The sequence below is a fragment of the Eleginops maclovinus genome, chromosome 20 (genome assembly GCF_036324505.1).
Source record: "Eleginops maclovinus isolate JMC-PN-2008 ecotype Puerto Natales chromosome 20, JC_Emac_rtc_rv5, whole genome shotgun sequence".
In the NCBI taxonomy this organism is placed as follows: Eukaryota; Metazoa; Chordata; class Actinopteri; order Perciformes; family Eleginopidae; genus Eleginops; species Eleginops maclovinus.
The window spans coordinates 12,713,839-12,727,909 of record NC_086368.1 but is presented as its reverse complement, the minus strand read 5'-3'; the positions used below and the strand labels follow the sequence as shown (position 1 = coordinate 12,727,909).

At 42.2% G+C, this 14,071-nt stretch overlaps 1 protein-coding gene across 1 annotated transcript in view; it reads right to left on the bottom strand.

Annotated features, from left to right (window-relative positions):
• gli1 (GLI family zinc finger 1) overlaps window positions 1-14,071 on the bottom strand; it is a 48,609-nt gene continuing 34,538 nt past the window's right edge. Inside the window, exons 3-13 of the mRNA XM_063912084.1 lie at window positions 11,585-11,817; window positions 10,871-10,969; window positions 10,563-10,761; window positions 9,751-9,919; window positions 9,427-9,534; window positions 6,721-6,861; window positions 6,445-6,594; window positions 6,161-6,325; window positions 5,435-5,677; window positions 4,965-5,268; window positions 1-4,757 (exon numbers count right to left, since the gene is read on the bottom strand). Coding sequence (XP_063768154.1) covers window positions 2,176-4,757; window positions 4,965-5,268; window positions 5,435-5,677; window positions 6,161-6,325; window positions 6,445-6,594; window positions 6,721-6,861; window positions 9,427-9,534; window positions 9,751-9,919; window positions 10,563-10,761; window positions 10,871-10,969; window positions 11,585-11,817 — 4,393 coding nt within the window. The 3' untranslated portion in view covers window positions 1-2,175. The remainder of the gene's footprint in view (window positions 4,758-4,964; window positions 5,269-5,434; window positions 5,678-6,160; window positions 6,326-6,444; window positions 6,595-6,720; window positions 6,862-9,426; window positions 9,535-9,750; window positions 9,920-10,562; window positions 10,762-10,870; window positions 10,970-11,584; window positions 11,818-14,071) is intronic.

Below are 14,071 nucleotides of genomic sequence, written 5' to 3'. Positions count from 1 at the left end.
TTCTGCATCCATCCCACTGAACATCTTTATTCATAAACTGGTAAAATATAACACATTTGTATAAAAATGTAGAAAATTGTACACAAAATATAACACTTGGCTTTTTGTCTATTGAAGTTAATGCTACTATTTTAGCTTTCAGTTGCTAAAGGTGATATTCTTTTGCCAGCAAAAAAGTAAGAATGAAGGATGACAGATATAAAAAAAATACACACACAAAGAAGGCAACATCAATAAAGTTCATTAACATAAAAAGATAATTTTATACAAAACATCTCATACATTCTAAAGAACAGCACTATCAGTCAATGTTCATGCCCTTATTGCTAGTGTTAGTGTTGTGTTAAAATAGAGTATTTGTGCATCTTTTTATCAGTCATTTTAAGGTGTCTTTGGTAGTTTTTTAACTTTTTCCAAAATGAAGAAATGTACTTTCATGCTAATGCTTGGTAGACTTTGAAGTGTTATTCTGGAAAGTCCCATAAAATGCTCCAGCAATACTTAATTGTGGACTAATTGGGTCTAGCTTTGCTCAGATATGTTCTTAATTCACTATCAAAAATACTGTAATAATTCTTTATCGCTATCAAAATGAGGTTCATGTGAATAGTCATAAGAGACAGAAACCTTTCCATGCAGTGCTGTAGTCAGTGCAAAGCCACAGTGTTAAAATAGTCCTCCTACCAAAAGCTGCAGCCTTCTTCCGTCTGAATCAGCTCAATAGTTGCAAAAAGTACCTCACTGTACCCGTGAAAATATGTATTTTACTACAGTGGTAGCAATTGATAAAGTTCCCGCTTCTTGATCCTTTATTCTGAATTAGTATGAGGAATTTTCCAAATAACTCCTCTTTGGGATCAGAGCCAGAGTGCAGCAGCACTGTACTATTGGTGTACCTCAGTTGCTGAAACATGGGCAACTATTAGAAATCAGCTGATTCAGGTGTTATTCAAATTAGCCGTAATCCTCAGCTGAGTCATGCACCAGTAGTAGATTGGGTTATTGTTTAATCAGACATACTGTAACTTAGAGAGTTTCTGGGCACACACAACATATAGGAACGTATCAACCACTATGTATGTACCTCATAAAGAACCAGGGACCTTTCTGTTTTGCAGTTATAAACACCACTTGAAAGAAAACAAGTGCACAGCTGCTTTACAAACACTTACAGTAAACATGTGGAGTGCAAACTCTCTGTCTGGAAAGGCAATTACAACATACATGTCATCTGAAAACTAAAGATTCAAACACCAACAAGTCCTGAGTGTCTGCCTCTGATTGCATCTGTGTATGTGTTGGAATACTGATAGGCCACTATGGAGTGTGTTGTTAATGATAAGGAAGAAATCCCTATTAATACAGATTATTATTTAGTAGCACAGAGAAACAATTTCTCAACCACTAAAAGCACAATTTTAGTCTTCACTTAGCTTTTGGAAACACCCGTCTTATAAACTCCTGTCTGAACATTGGCCATCAGAATTCAAGCAGTCTCTCACAAGACAGAGGATGATTAATCCATTGTCTCATTGTCATGTACACAACATTATAATATATGTATATAAAACTTATTTACATGCATCCTTCTCTGCTCCACTGTTGCCACAGCCCCATGTGACTGAAATGCCTGTTTGGAAAATGTTCAGTATCAGTTTCATTTCAGGCATAAGGCTCTGTGTCTTACAGTAAGGCACAGAAAAATACCAAGTACCAAGGCAGCGAAGGAACAATACAGTGAGGGAGGTTGATCAGGCACCTTTGGTTTTAAGGCTGTAAGTGAGGATTTTTACAATTTTGAAACCTGTGATAGGATCACATTCGTAGCTTTGTCTCAACTTGTGAACAAAATGCATTACATGGAGATTCCATTAGCTAAAGACCCCTCTCAATTTCAGGATCCTGGATTGAATACAAGTTTATATGTTGGGTTTATTTATAAAGACGTATGTGAATGTTTAAAAAAGCCCAGACATATGATCCATCACATCAAATGATCCATTTAAAAAGGGGCCCACTTATTCTATTCCCTAACTGAAAGTTCTTGCAAAGTAACCCCCTGCTGGTTACTCCTGAATACTGGATTTTCATGTGGGATCTCAATTAAAACATTAAGAACTGGTCAAGGCCTCTACCTGATTGTTAATCTTGACAGAGATGCCCTAAACGTTTCTCCTAAGACAGTGTGTTCAGGTATTTGTTCTCCCCAGCCAGCGAGGTGAGCATTGACGTCATGTCACCTACAGCCATGTTGGACAGACCTGAGCCTGCAGCTAAGGTGACAGAAGTCTGGGGGGTGTTGAGACGGGATGAGGCCTGGGTGGAAGACCCTGGCTGACCCAGAAGGGGAGGGTTGATTGGGCTGAACGAGGAAGAATCAGCATCATCAATGATGGAGGTGAAGTCTATGCGAGCGTTATCCAGGTCCAAGTTTTCTAATGCATTGGAGATGGGGCCAGATTCAGGATAGGGAGTCATAGGGACAGGTTTTGTCCCCCCTGAAGGGTCAAGGTTGGAACCCATACTGTGCTGCTGGTTGACACAAGGTCCATTCTGGGGGTCCATGTGTTTGTCCATGTTTATCTGATCTGAATAGTACATGTTGTTGTTGTTATTGGAAGGAGAGAACATTTCATTTTGCGGGTGCTGTGGATGCTGGACTGGAAGAAGTCGGACTGCTCGCCTGGGGCTGGAATTTGAGTGGACAGGGCTGAGGTGGGGGGGGCTTCCAAGGTAGCTCCCTGCTACCTGTGAAAGGCTGTTCTGGCGGCTGACAGGTTTCCGTCCCTGAGGAGGCCTGGGAACCACTATCTCCTGGCCATAACATGAGCCTTGGACACCTGTCAGCTGCTGTTCTTTAGGTGTCACAGAGCTGGTCCCTCGGCTGTGGGCCGGAGGGCTCATGACCAGGTTCTGGTTGGGGTAGGACGGGTAAGGCTGGTTGGAGTAAAGATTCTGATTTTGATGCTGTGGACTTCGCTGCATCATTGCTGTCTGGCCACTCATATCCATATTATCAGATAGAGGAGGGGGTTTTATTCCACTCTGCTGCTGCTGCTGCTGCTGCTGTTGTTGCTGTTCTTGTTGCTGCTCCCACATGAGTGCTTGCTGGGACTGTACATAGTTTCTCACCATCATCTCCTTTACCTGCATCATGGGGGTTTCTGACCTCTGCCCATCTGTCAGCGCAGTGCCAGCACAGCCTAAGCTCAAGCCCCCTGCACTGGGGTAGGAGTTCTGGTTCTGCCCTTGAAAGTCACAGCTGGGATTGTTGGAGTTCCTCAGCAGGACCTGGCCAGTCGGTTGTGGGTAACCTTGAGGCTGCTGGAGGAGCATCCGCTGCTGTTGGAGCTTAGCACTTTGACAGGCATTTCCACCTCCCATCCCAGGGTGGAACTGCTGCTCTGGCTTGATGGTAAGCTTGTGGGTTCCATCTGGACTGTTGTAGAGGCCTGTCTGATTGTTGAAGTGGGCCTGTGTGTGTTGAGGCTGCAGGCTAGGATCTGCAAACTGCATTCCTCGCTGGTTCTGGAGAGCATGGTTGGGAGTTTGAATTTGGCTGTGGGAATCACTCCAAGGGCCTCCAGCATCACCACCCTGGCCAATGCCTGGGTAATGGGGGCCTGAGGGACTAAGCTGGCATGTGCTCATGCTGTACTCGGCCTGTTGGAGAAGGGAATTGGACATTCCCTCTGTGTGAACAGGCCTTGCTTGGCCTATTGAATTTCCACCAGCTCTGGAAGGGACTTCCCCCCCCTGGTTCTGGTAGTGGCCCTGCATGTAACCCTGGTCTGGGCAGCTCAGAGAGTCATGTCTTGGAGACAGTTGATTTCCAAGGGAACCCCCAGCTCCTCCCATAGTTTGATGCTGTTGCTGATATCCCATGAAGCTTCTCTCTCCAGGGGGCATCATCATGGAACGATCCCTGGCTTCAACAGAGCCAATCTGGGGCTCCATACCCATAGCCTCCATCATTACATTCTCTGTGATGCTAGGTGGCCGAGGGGAGTAAAGATGGCGGGAAAGACTGGTGTCGGAGCCACGATGTTGAAGTGCATTCCTTCGGCCCATCATGGCTACATTATTAAGGCTATTGAAGCGCTTGGGGAGAGCTTGAGGATCTGCTACTGATCGGACAGGGTCACTGGCTCGCCTGCTATGGTTGCCTGGAGCCTGGTGTGGGTAGATGACACCAGTGCCATATTCTGTGTTGGCACTGTGCCTACGTGGACCACCATGTTGGAGGAATGGAGGCAGAGGCTGACCGTGGTACTCACTCAAAACACCTCCTCTTCTGCCTGGAGTAACTGGCTGCTCCATATTGGGTAAAGGAGTAGGTGGTGGTCCACCAGTTGCTGCAGCATATTTGGCCTTTAGGCTGTATTGCTGGGCAGGTGTTAAATTAGGAAGACCTGGCAATCCTCCTCCAGGACATGGAGCTCCTCTGCGATTTGTCTCAGGTGAGAGGGGGTCTCCCACACTCTGCTCTGGGCCAAGGAGGTGACATCCTCCGCCTACAGTTCCTCCCATTTGTGAGACGTCACTGGAGCGCCGGCTGGAGAGGTAAGGAGAGACCATGGAGGACCGACGGCTAACAGTATATGCAGAGCTTAAGCTGCTGGTGCCGCTTCCTCTTCTGTCATTAGAAGAGCAGCCAATGGATGTCCCACCTCCTAAATCGTGATTGGACAGTTCCATAACTCGTCGATTTGAGAGGAGTGGAGAAGGTGCACACATTCCCATATTCTCCCCTGGACCTGAAAATAAATATCCAGAAGGAGAAAGCTTAGAAACATTTAAATAAAAACTATGAATGTCAATTTAGATAAAACAATGTTGTAACAATTTATATTTCAGCCCAGTTTAAATATTGTTTTTTATGCAACAACTCATGCTTTCCCAATACAAACCAAAGGATAGGCACATACCAGAGTTTTGGATTAATTTGTTATATCATCACATACCTGGAAGTGCAGGTAGTTTGTTACTCGCACAGCGGCCAGGAGGGGGCGGCCTGCGGATTTGCTTCAGCTTGTCAATCTTCAGGTTCTCCAGTCTCTTCAAAGCCTGGGTTGACATTCCCATTGTTGCAACACTTCCTGGCTCCCCTCCTCCACCGGCAACTCCATCCTCCAGTGCTGTGAGATCCTCCAGACTGCCAGCTGCATTTAGGTTCATCTCGACCCCACTGTCATTGTTGTTGGCGCTTCCCAGTGGAGAACGTTCGCTACTGCAGGATGATTGACCACCGGGGCTGGGCTGGGATTTCTGAAACAAGATATATGATGTGCTCAAATGTCAACGCTTTTGCAAGAATGCTTATAATGTGATTTGTACACAATGGGGAAAAAAGATGGATGTGTTGATTCTATCAGCTGTTAAGTTTCTTGTATTTAAAGGATCCTGCAGACCACAGGCAAACGTTATTACTTACCAGAGTCGTCTCAGGAATAAGCAGTTTACAGTCCTCCCTGCGTGTCTCCTCTTTCTCCAGCAGCAGTTCAGAGCTCGGGCCTCCAGGGTTCATAGCTGAACCCGGGGGTCGAGGTCCTGTGTCTCCACGATGCTTCTTGGTGATGTGGGCTTCAGGACCATGCACCGTCTTCACATGTTTACGCAAAGAGCTTGGATCTGTGTACCGCTTAGTGCAGCCGGGGATCTTACAAACATAAGGTTTCTGTAAAAGAGCAAAGAGACTGTCAATACATAAAACCTACTTTGTCCATACACAGTCTTGCATACCAAAACATACTTTATTACAATTTGATTTCAAATGAAAATGTTTTTCACAATTACCAGTTTATTATTTTGTGCTAATTACAAACCTGATTTGCTATAGCTAGCATTATAAACATCCCAAACTATTTTCAGAAGTTTGAATCCCTGCAAGACTCTTATGTGATATTATCAATCAAAAATAAATCCCTTGTTAAATGTGGACATATAAAATATGGCCTATTAAACATTTGAGTCCACTCGCTTCATTTTTGCCTTTGTATCTGCACTCTCCCTTTGCTGTTACATTAAAAATGTCCCTGCTGTGCGACAAATAAAGCATTTCTGATAATGATTCTGTCTCTAATATAAAAACAATTTCAATAATGTATACAATCATATTCAAATGTATTTGGTTACTTTTCAGTGGTGCACACTACAGTACCTCATTGGAGTGAGTTCGGTTCTGGTGCTTGGCCCGATCTGAAGCGTTGGAGAAGGCTTTGTTACAGCCTTCATGTTCACACACGTATGGTTTCTCTCCAGTGTGAGAGCGCAGATGGGTCTTCAAATTCTCCAGGCGAGAGTAGGCCTTATTACAGCCTTCAAACTAGACAAAACCAAACAGTTCTTATCACAACAACCAATATGCGATTAAAATTGCAAAGAAAAACACTGATTTAAAACAAAGAAAAACAAGTACATGGAGAGTGATTTGGATACACTCACAGTGCACTTATGTGGCTTCTCTCCTGTGTGTCTGCGCATATGAACCACCAGCATGTACTGGGCTTTGAACGGCCTCTGTTCTCGAGAGCACTCCTGCCAGTGACACACAAATTCCTTCTTTTCCCCATGGATGTGCTCATTGTTGATGTGCTGTAAAGTAAACAGATATATAGAGGGATCCATTAAAAATCTATGTGGTATACTGTAGATCCCTTTTTGCTTAAAAGCTGATTTCCAGATTTTTGTACAATGTCTTTTGACTGATCTATCTCTTACATGAACTAGCTGGTCTTGTGTGTCAAACTCCTTGCTGCAGTTCTCCCAGTGACAGTTGGTTTCGTAGATGGCCTCTGGTTCAGGCTTCCCGTCCTCCTTGTCCATGTCATCTCTGCCATCCAGTAGGCCCATGAGGGGGTCCTGATGAAACATATCAAAAGAAACAAGAAGTTCATGAATCAAATTGAAGGTAATAGTGTTTTAAAAAGAGATGGGTTATTTGGGCAATTGGGGTATAACCCCACCTGCTGGCAACAAAGAAAAGTATTTAAGTGGTACTGAGTAATTTGGAAATAAATGTAATCCTTAAATAATGCACTTGTAAAAAATAAAAATTGTGGGATTCCTCCTCTAGAGATTGCATTTTCTATATTTTTGGTAAATGTATGAGCTTTGAACTGTAAAAAACATTGCATTGAAAATATACTGTATGTGTGTTTAGTTCTATGGTACTGTAACTGGCAAAGCAAAGCTATTCAATATTAAATAAAACATTCGTGGCCGCTGTCATTTATCGTTTTTCTACATTATTTAAGTCGTTGGATGTAATAGTTTTGAAATGGTGTTTAATTGCGCTTGGCTCGAGAATAAAACAATGCGCATGCCCGAAGTTCAATGAAAACGGATGTATTGCCACAAATGTATTGCCAGGTGCGGCTGATTAGCTGTTGCTACACTGCAATCTGATTGGCTATTTACTGTTGTCGTCATTTGTCGTCATTTCACTCATCTCTAGCATCTTTCTGAGAGGATTGTCAATATGGGAGCAGCAGGACAACACGGTAAACGGGGGATTGAGCTGCAGGATAAAAACAAATTGAAGAGGAAAAGGTTTGTACTCTGTCGGATTATTGCCTGTTTTCAACAGTATAGAAAACGTGATATAGCTCATTATGAAAAAGCAGAGGTGTAAAAAGTATTATATCTTGTCCTTAAGTAAAAGTAGATGTACCAGAGTGTAGAAATACCCTTACAAGCAAAAGTGCTGCAATCATAATGTTACTCAAGTAAAGTACAAAGGTATTAGCATCAAAATACACTTAAAAGTACCAAAAGTAAAAATACTAATTATGCAGATTGGCCCATTTCAGAATAATATAAATGATATGTTTTGGTTAATATTTTTGATGCGTTAGAGTGTTATCAAAGCCAGTTAAGGTGCATATATTTTTCATTATGTGGCAGGGTAGCTTGTGAATTTAGTCCAGGTGTAACTAAAATCGTATATAAGTGCTGGTTATATTTCACACCATTAAACAAAAGCTGCAAAGTAACTAAAGGTACTCAATAAATGAAGTAAATATTGTAAATATTCTTCTCTATATTGTAAATATTCTTCTCTCTTTTTCACTATTTTATTTATCTTTTGCACCATGTATGTTGAGTTGTTGGAGGAGCACGCGACATAAGATTTTCATTGCCAACATATACGCTGTATCTGCTGTGCATATGACAAATAAAACCTTGAAACCTTGAAACCTTGAAAAGTGGAGTAAAAAAAACATGATTAACCTCTGAATTTTAGTGGGGTGAAAGAACAGTAGCAACAAATTTAAATAACCAAGCAAAGTAAAAATACAGTACAACTTACTTACTTCACACCACTGTTATAAAGTGTGTATTTTTCTGCTTCTGCATTTATGCAAAGCATTTACTTTTTTTACCCCTCTGAGAAAAGCCCCTGAATGGGAACATATGAGATCAGTCATGTTCTGCTGACATGATGATGGAGGTCCTTTGCAAACTACATAAAACTAGTCATAAATGCAGCGAAAAATATGCTACTTTCTTTGCATGCTTTGTAATGGCTCATCAGTCAAACACATTTACCAACAGCAATTTGTTTGTCATCCACCTCTATTTACCTTAATTTCTATGACATGTGCCACAGATAGATGTGTTTATATTCCTGCATATATGACACATCTGAATGCCAAAACTAATGTAGTGATAATGAAAACTAATTGTAGCGCCCGTAGTCTGATCAGCAACAACCTTATGACACTTACACTCTTGCTAGGTTCGGATAGTTGGGAGTAGGCCTAGTTAGTCAAATGCGAGAACATGAGGTTAGAGTATAACAATTTATTGCAACACGCAATTTTCTTGACAGTGTATGGAAAATAAATGATACAAAAACATAGAGCTCTCTTATAAAAAAAACAAAATTAAAGTGTCCCTTCTTCTTCACTAGAAGTCAGAGTTCAAGTCCCTCAGGGTGTATGCAATATTCTGTCAATGTACTACCCGGGTAGGTTTTTGTATATTTTATCTGTGCCAGTGAGTGAACGAGATGATGGTTTGAGGTCCTCTGAGTGGATCCGCGGCTGGCCACACCGCGCTCCGCTCCTCTTAATCAGGGTCCTGGCTCGCCACCGAACTAAAGGTTCGGAAATCTGAATCTGTTCCTAATCTGAAGTCCAAAAAAAAACAGTCGGAGTCTAACAGAGGGCTTACACGGTTGAAGCAGCTCCTCTCTCTCTCTCTCTCTCTCTCTCTCTCTCTCTCAACAACTCACGAGGCTCTCTCCCAAATTCGTCAGCTCACTCAACGAACGGCACTCACAGTCAACGTCTCGGTTGAGTCTCAGGCGCGTGCTCGTGACCATGAATACAGGGCTGGTGCGCCCCTTGTGGTGGGGCATAGTAACTCTTATATTACGTAAATGGGTTTCATACTCATGTGGGTTACATAATGGTTCTGTACCTGAGTGCCAGTGGAAGAAGGACTGGCCACATCTCCCTCTGACCTCTCCTCCAGGCTCTTCAAATTCATGCCATCCATCCCAAGTCCCAGCCCTGGCTCTGTCTTCAGCTACAAAACAAAACACACATCATGTTACCTTTGTTTGTCTCTATGAAAGTCAATAACATGCAATTAGCACAGATGTAAATTCTCCCTACTGAAGACCTCCCTTTGCTTCCTATTCCCACCTCCCATCCATTCACTTCAAAGAAATATCAAGCAAAGTGTGTTCTGCTACTGAATCGTTGTGAGATGTTTGTATAGTAAGTGAGAAGACTGTCTTACGTGTCCATGCTTGGGTGGAACGTGGAGCCGAGGATTGTGGGGAGGTAATCGGGAAGCTTGGCAGGGACCTGGTATGTGTCCACCCAGAGGCGTCCCCCCGCCTCCTCCATACATTGAAACATGTTGCCTGGATTGGCAGTTTATGTTGCTGGAATAGCCAAGGGACGGGCTGTAAGGTAACAATAGGACAACGTTGAAAAATAAATCTGATGAAACTTCTGAGATAGTCAATATCACTTAAAATGGAATACAACTGGTGGCCAATTTGCTGAAATGTACATGGACTGGGACATTTATCATGGGCAAATAAACATTGGCTACTCCTTATTTTTCTTTTAATACTTGAAAATGTCACTTATTTTTCTCCCACTCTTTGTTTATCTTATTTTCCTCATTTTTCTTTATATATATCTACCTTTTTGTTAATAACTAAATCCCCTTATTTGCTGAGCAACTGGCCAGCTGAAAGGAAGCTATGAATCACACCAACAGGTACATTTCAACAAAGTTCAGATTTATTCTTTAATTGACTTTATTACAGTGCACCTGCATTTGATGTCTTTTTTTTGGTAACCAACGGTGCTGGTTTGATCATTCAGACTTCATATTTATATGTTGTGTTAATTATAGTTGCACTAATCTGGCCAAATGAAGGGAGACAACACAAACTTCACTCCTCAAAGTAAAACATGTTTATGATGCTTTGATAGTTTTTTGAATATTAGAGCATACTAGTCTGAGGTCAAAGTTATTGCTGACTTTTACATTTAATTTCTGTTTGTGCTTAAATATCTGAAAGTGAAATGTCTGACCTCATGGCGCTCACAGAGAGATGCCCATAAGAGCTGGCCCCGTTAGGGTTGCAGCGAGAGTTGACAAAGGCCACCAGAGAGTTGGGTGATGTGCGGATCACTGTCTGCAGGTCGACACTGGCATCAGACAGAGGAGAGATGGACAAAGCTCTCTTTTTACTCAGCTTCAGTATGGATCGAGGTGTGGAGAACCTTGAGCCTGAAGGGGAACACAGAACAGGAACCGCAGGGGGGTTAGTTCTTATGATGAAAACGTCTTTTTGAGACACAATTAATTTTATAGGAAACCGTGAGCAGTGTTTACTTACCATCAACTGAGCCCATCTGATCTGAGCCAGGCTGAATCTGGCAGAAGTTGTGATGAGAGGACATCATGTTCTGGTTACAGTAGGGGGTGCTGTTGCCACCTGTTGGACATTAAAGACAGACTGAAATCCTTAAACATACTACTGCTAAGCTTTACATCAACATCTCTCACTGTGTTATGGAGGTAGACAAACGGTTCTGGGGTTCCTCTTACTCATAGTTTAGCAAGTTTGTATGTTTACATTCTCCACTGCATATCATGTTAACAAGCAGTTGTTTCTTCTAAGAGCTGCATGAGCTAGTAAGGACATCCACTTCCATTTTGGTTCAGTCATTTGAAGTTTCACTATAGGTACAGCTGCAAGGATCACTTGTAAGACTTAGCTTTTCTATAATGAAGGGAAGCAGAGAGACAATTAACTGTCCTGGCAGGTTTTATAGTGTTTTTTTAATATATTTGTTATGTTTATAGGTTATTTTTTGTATCCCTAGGTGAACCTTAAGTTACCTGGGTAATTTAGATCAGTCCAAGCTGGTGTTTGACTGCTTAACAGACGTGGCGTATATATCTTAACATAAGCCTTCTATTGACTGCAGATCTTTCCTGCTGTAGATATCTGGGTAGTCTCTGTTCTTACTTCGCCTCTCAGGTGTCTTCACGTTGAAATCAGTAGCAGCTGTGAGATTTAGGAGATGTAAAAGATACTCTGACTCACCCTCTGTGTGCGGCATGCCCCTATGGCCCATCATACTGTGTGGCGGAGGGGCCTGAGGGGGCCTCATATATTGATCCATGCAGTTGCCAATCCCCTGTCCTGGGCCTGATCCATGAGTCATAGTGGGAGTCATGGGATTATACATAGCGCGGCAGTCCTGGGGAGGGCCGTTGAGGAGCGGGCCACGCAGCGAGGACACATCACTGTATGGAGACTGGTCTGATGGGACTATGCTGCAGATATAAAAAAAACAATATTATCAATCGTGAGGAATCCAACATAAATGTGAATAATGTCAACTGCAAAAAGTGTGACAGAAGATTTTTTATATTCTACTATATGAGATGAAGAGCAAGCTCAACATTTCAACATTTTAAGCAGCGCATTCAACAGTGTTGAAAGTCACTAGCCAGGTTTCCACCCAAATATCTATTCAATACTTTGGACATTTTTAATCGTTTACACTCAAGCTTTTTAATAAACTAAAAGTAATAACTTATAAGACATGGACAGAAACACAAATATTGAGACGCAGAAGGCATAGAGGAACACATTTATTGTTATATTAAGTTCTTTAAAGACACGCAGGACATAATTATTTACGAAAAATATATATATATATAAATTAGATTTGCATATTTAAAAGATTTAGTTGATTTGTGTTCCCTAATCGGTCGTTTGGGTCAAAGTAAGCAAGAGCAACCAATTGGACATCTTCTATGAATACTATGTGATCATATTAAGCTTAGTAACTTTCCAGAGCTCGTTCACAGCCTGGCTCTCTTGTGATGTCTGGTTCCCGCCACTAGATGGGGCATAGGCCTTATGTTGGTCTTCACTGGAAATGTACTCTACTGGGTTTTCCCCTAGGAAAGCTTCATTGGAACTTTCCAATCTTCTCATTCATTTGAATGTTTTCTCTGACCTTTCTTCAGTCTCACTGGTTAGTTTAAAATCTGTCTCTCTTCTTTCCCTCCCTCTCGCTGTCCCTCTCGCTCCTCTCCTGATGGGCAGACTTCATCTATCCACATTCTCCTAAATCGTCCTTTCAGTTCTTTAATTATTTCACCACAACGTGTATTCCACACAGGAGCTTAATCTGTCCTCTCTAATCCACTGTGCTGGTTCCCCCCGACTCTACCTCTCCCTCCTTTCTCCCTTTCATTCATCCCTTCTGTTCTACTTCTCTGTTTCTCCCCCTCTCTTCCTCTCTCTCTCTCTCTCTCTGTCACTTTCTATCTTCTCTTCCTCCCTCCCTCCACCTCCTGCCCCTCTTTCTTTCTCTGTCCGTACTAGCCACCTTTCTCTCCATCTCTCTCTGTTTCTCCCTCACTCTAGGTAACCTGAGCGGGGCGCGAGGCAGTCATGCAGAGCGCAGCGGGGCCTGGTCAGCCTGTAATTAGCAGCTGTCAGAGAGAGGCCGAGTCCACCCGCAACCTGGGTGGCATGAGGGAGGGCGGGAGTAGAGGGGGAGGAGTGAGGGGCTGGACTAGCACTGCGTCCACAACAATTGCAGCTAGACCTGGGCTTCTGCACCCTCAGAATATCCGTGTGATTTAAAGAAGGGACATTTCTAAGCCTCTAAGATGAATATGAGACTGCTTTCTAGAGAAGGAATAAAACACATAGTTCATCTTAGCATAAAACCTGGGAGCAGGAGGAAATAGCTAGGCTGGCTCTGTCCAACATCAGAAAAGGTGGCAACTATAACCTTTTAACGTATTGACACATTGTCAAACCTCTACAGAAACAGAAGAGAACAATTTGAGATTTATAAATGGTGCACTAATACTTTATTTTGGGCCGGCGCAGCGACTGCAAAACTTTTTTGAAGTCCTGCAATAACAGGTTGATTTGCCAGGTGTTATACCGATTCAAGCAATAGAAATGATGGGCGGAAAGATGAGCTGTTGTTTGCCAAGAAATATCTACAACATGTGAGCTTGTATTAATCTGCTGTTTTATGTCAGTCAATATATGTTGGTAATTTTGATACAAAAACGCTGCAACTTTTTTACAATAATGACAGAGTTTGTTTTCTATAAAGGTCTTGAAAGTGGTACACTAGTTAATTTGTATATTTGTCACATTTCTTGATCATAAATGTAAGTGGAACTCTGAAGTTTGCAGATTATGTAAGAAATGGAAAAAAATAATGTTTTCTATATATTTTCTGCTGGAGCTTTAACCTCTGCGACCCTGACGGATAAGCGGAAGAAGATGGATGGATGGATGGATCATTTTAGCTCAAATATCAATCGCTGTATCTACCTCAGAACATTATTGTTTTGGCTCCAACCCCTTTATCATGACGTTTTTGGTTTCTTGACTTGAAAAAACATATAAAATAACAAATATAAAATTAATCATTGCTGGAAGTATTGTGGACAGTGCAGTGTTGCGTTGCATGTATTTACCAAAATGTTCAGATATTGCTTTCTACTTCTTTTATAACAGTTATGGGGTTTTCTGTGGCAAATACACATT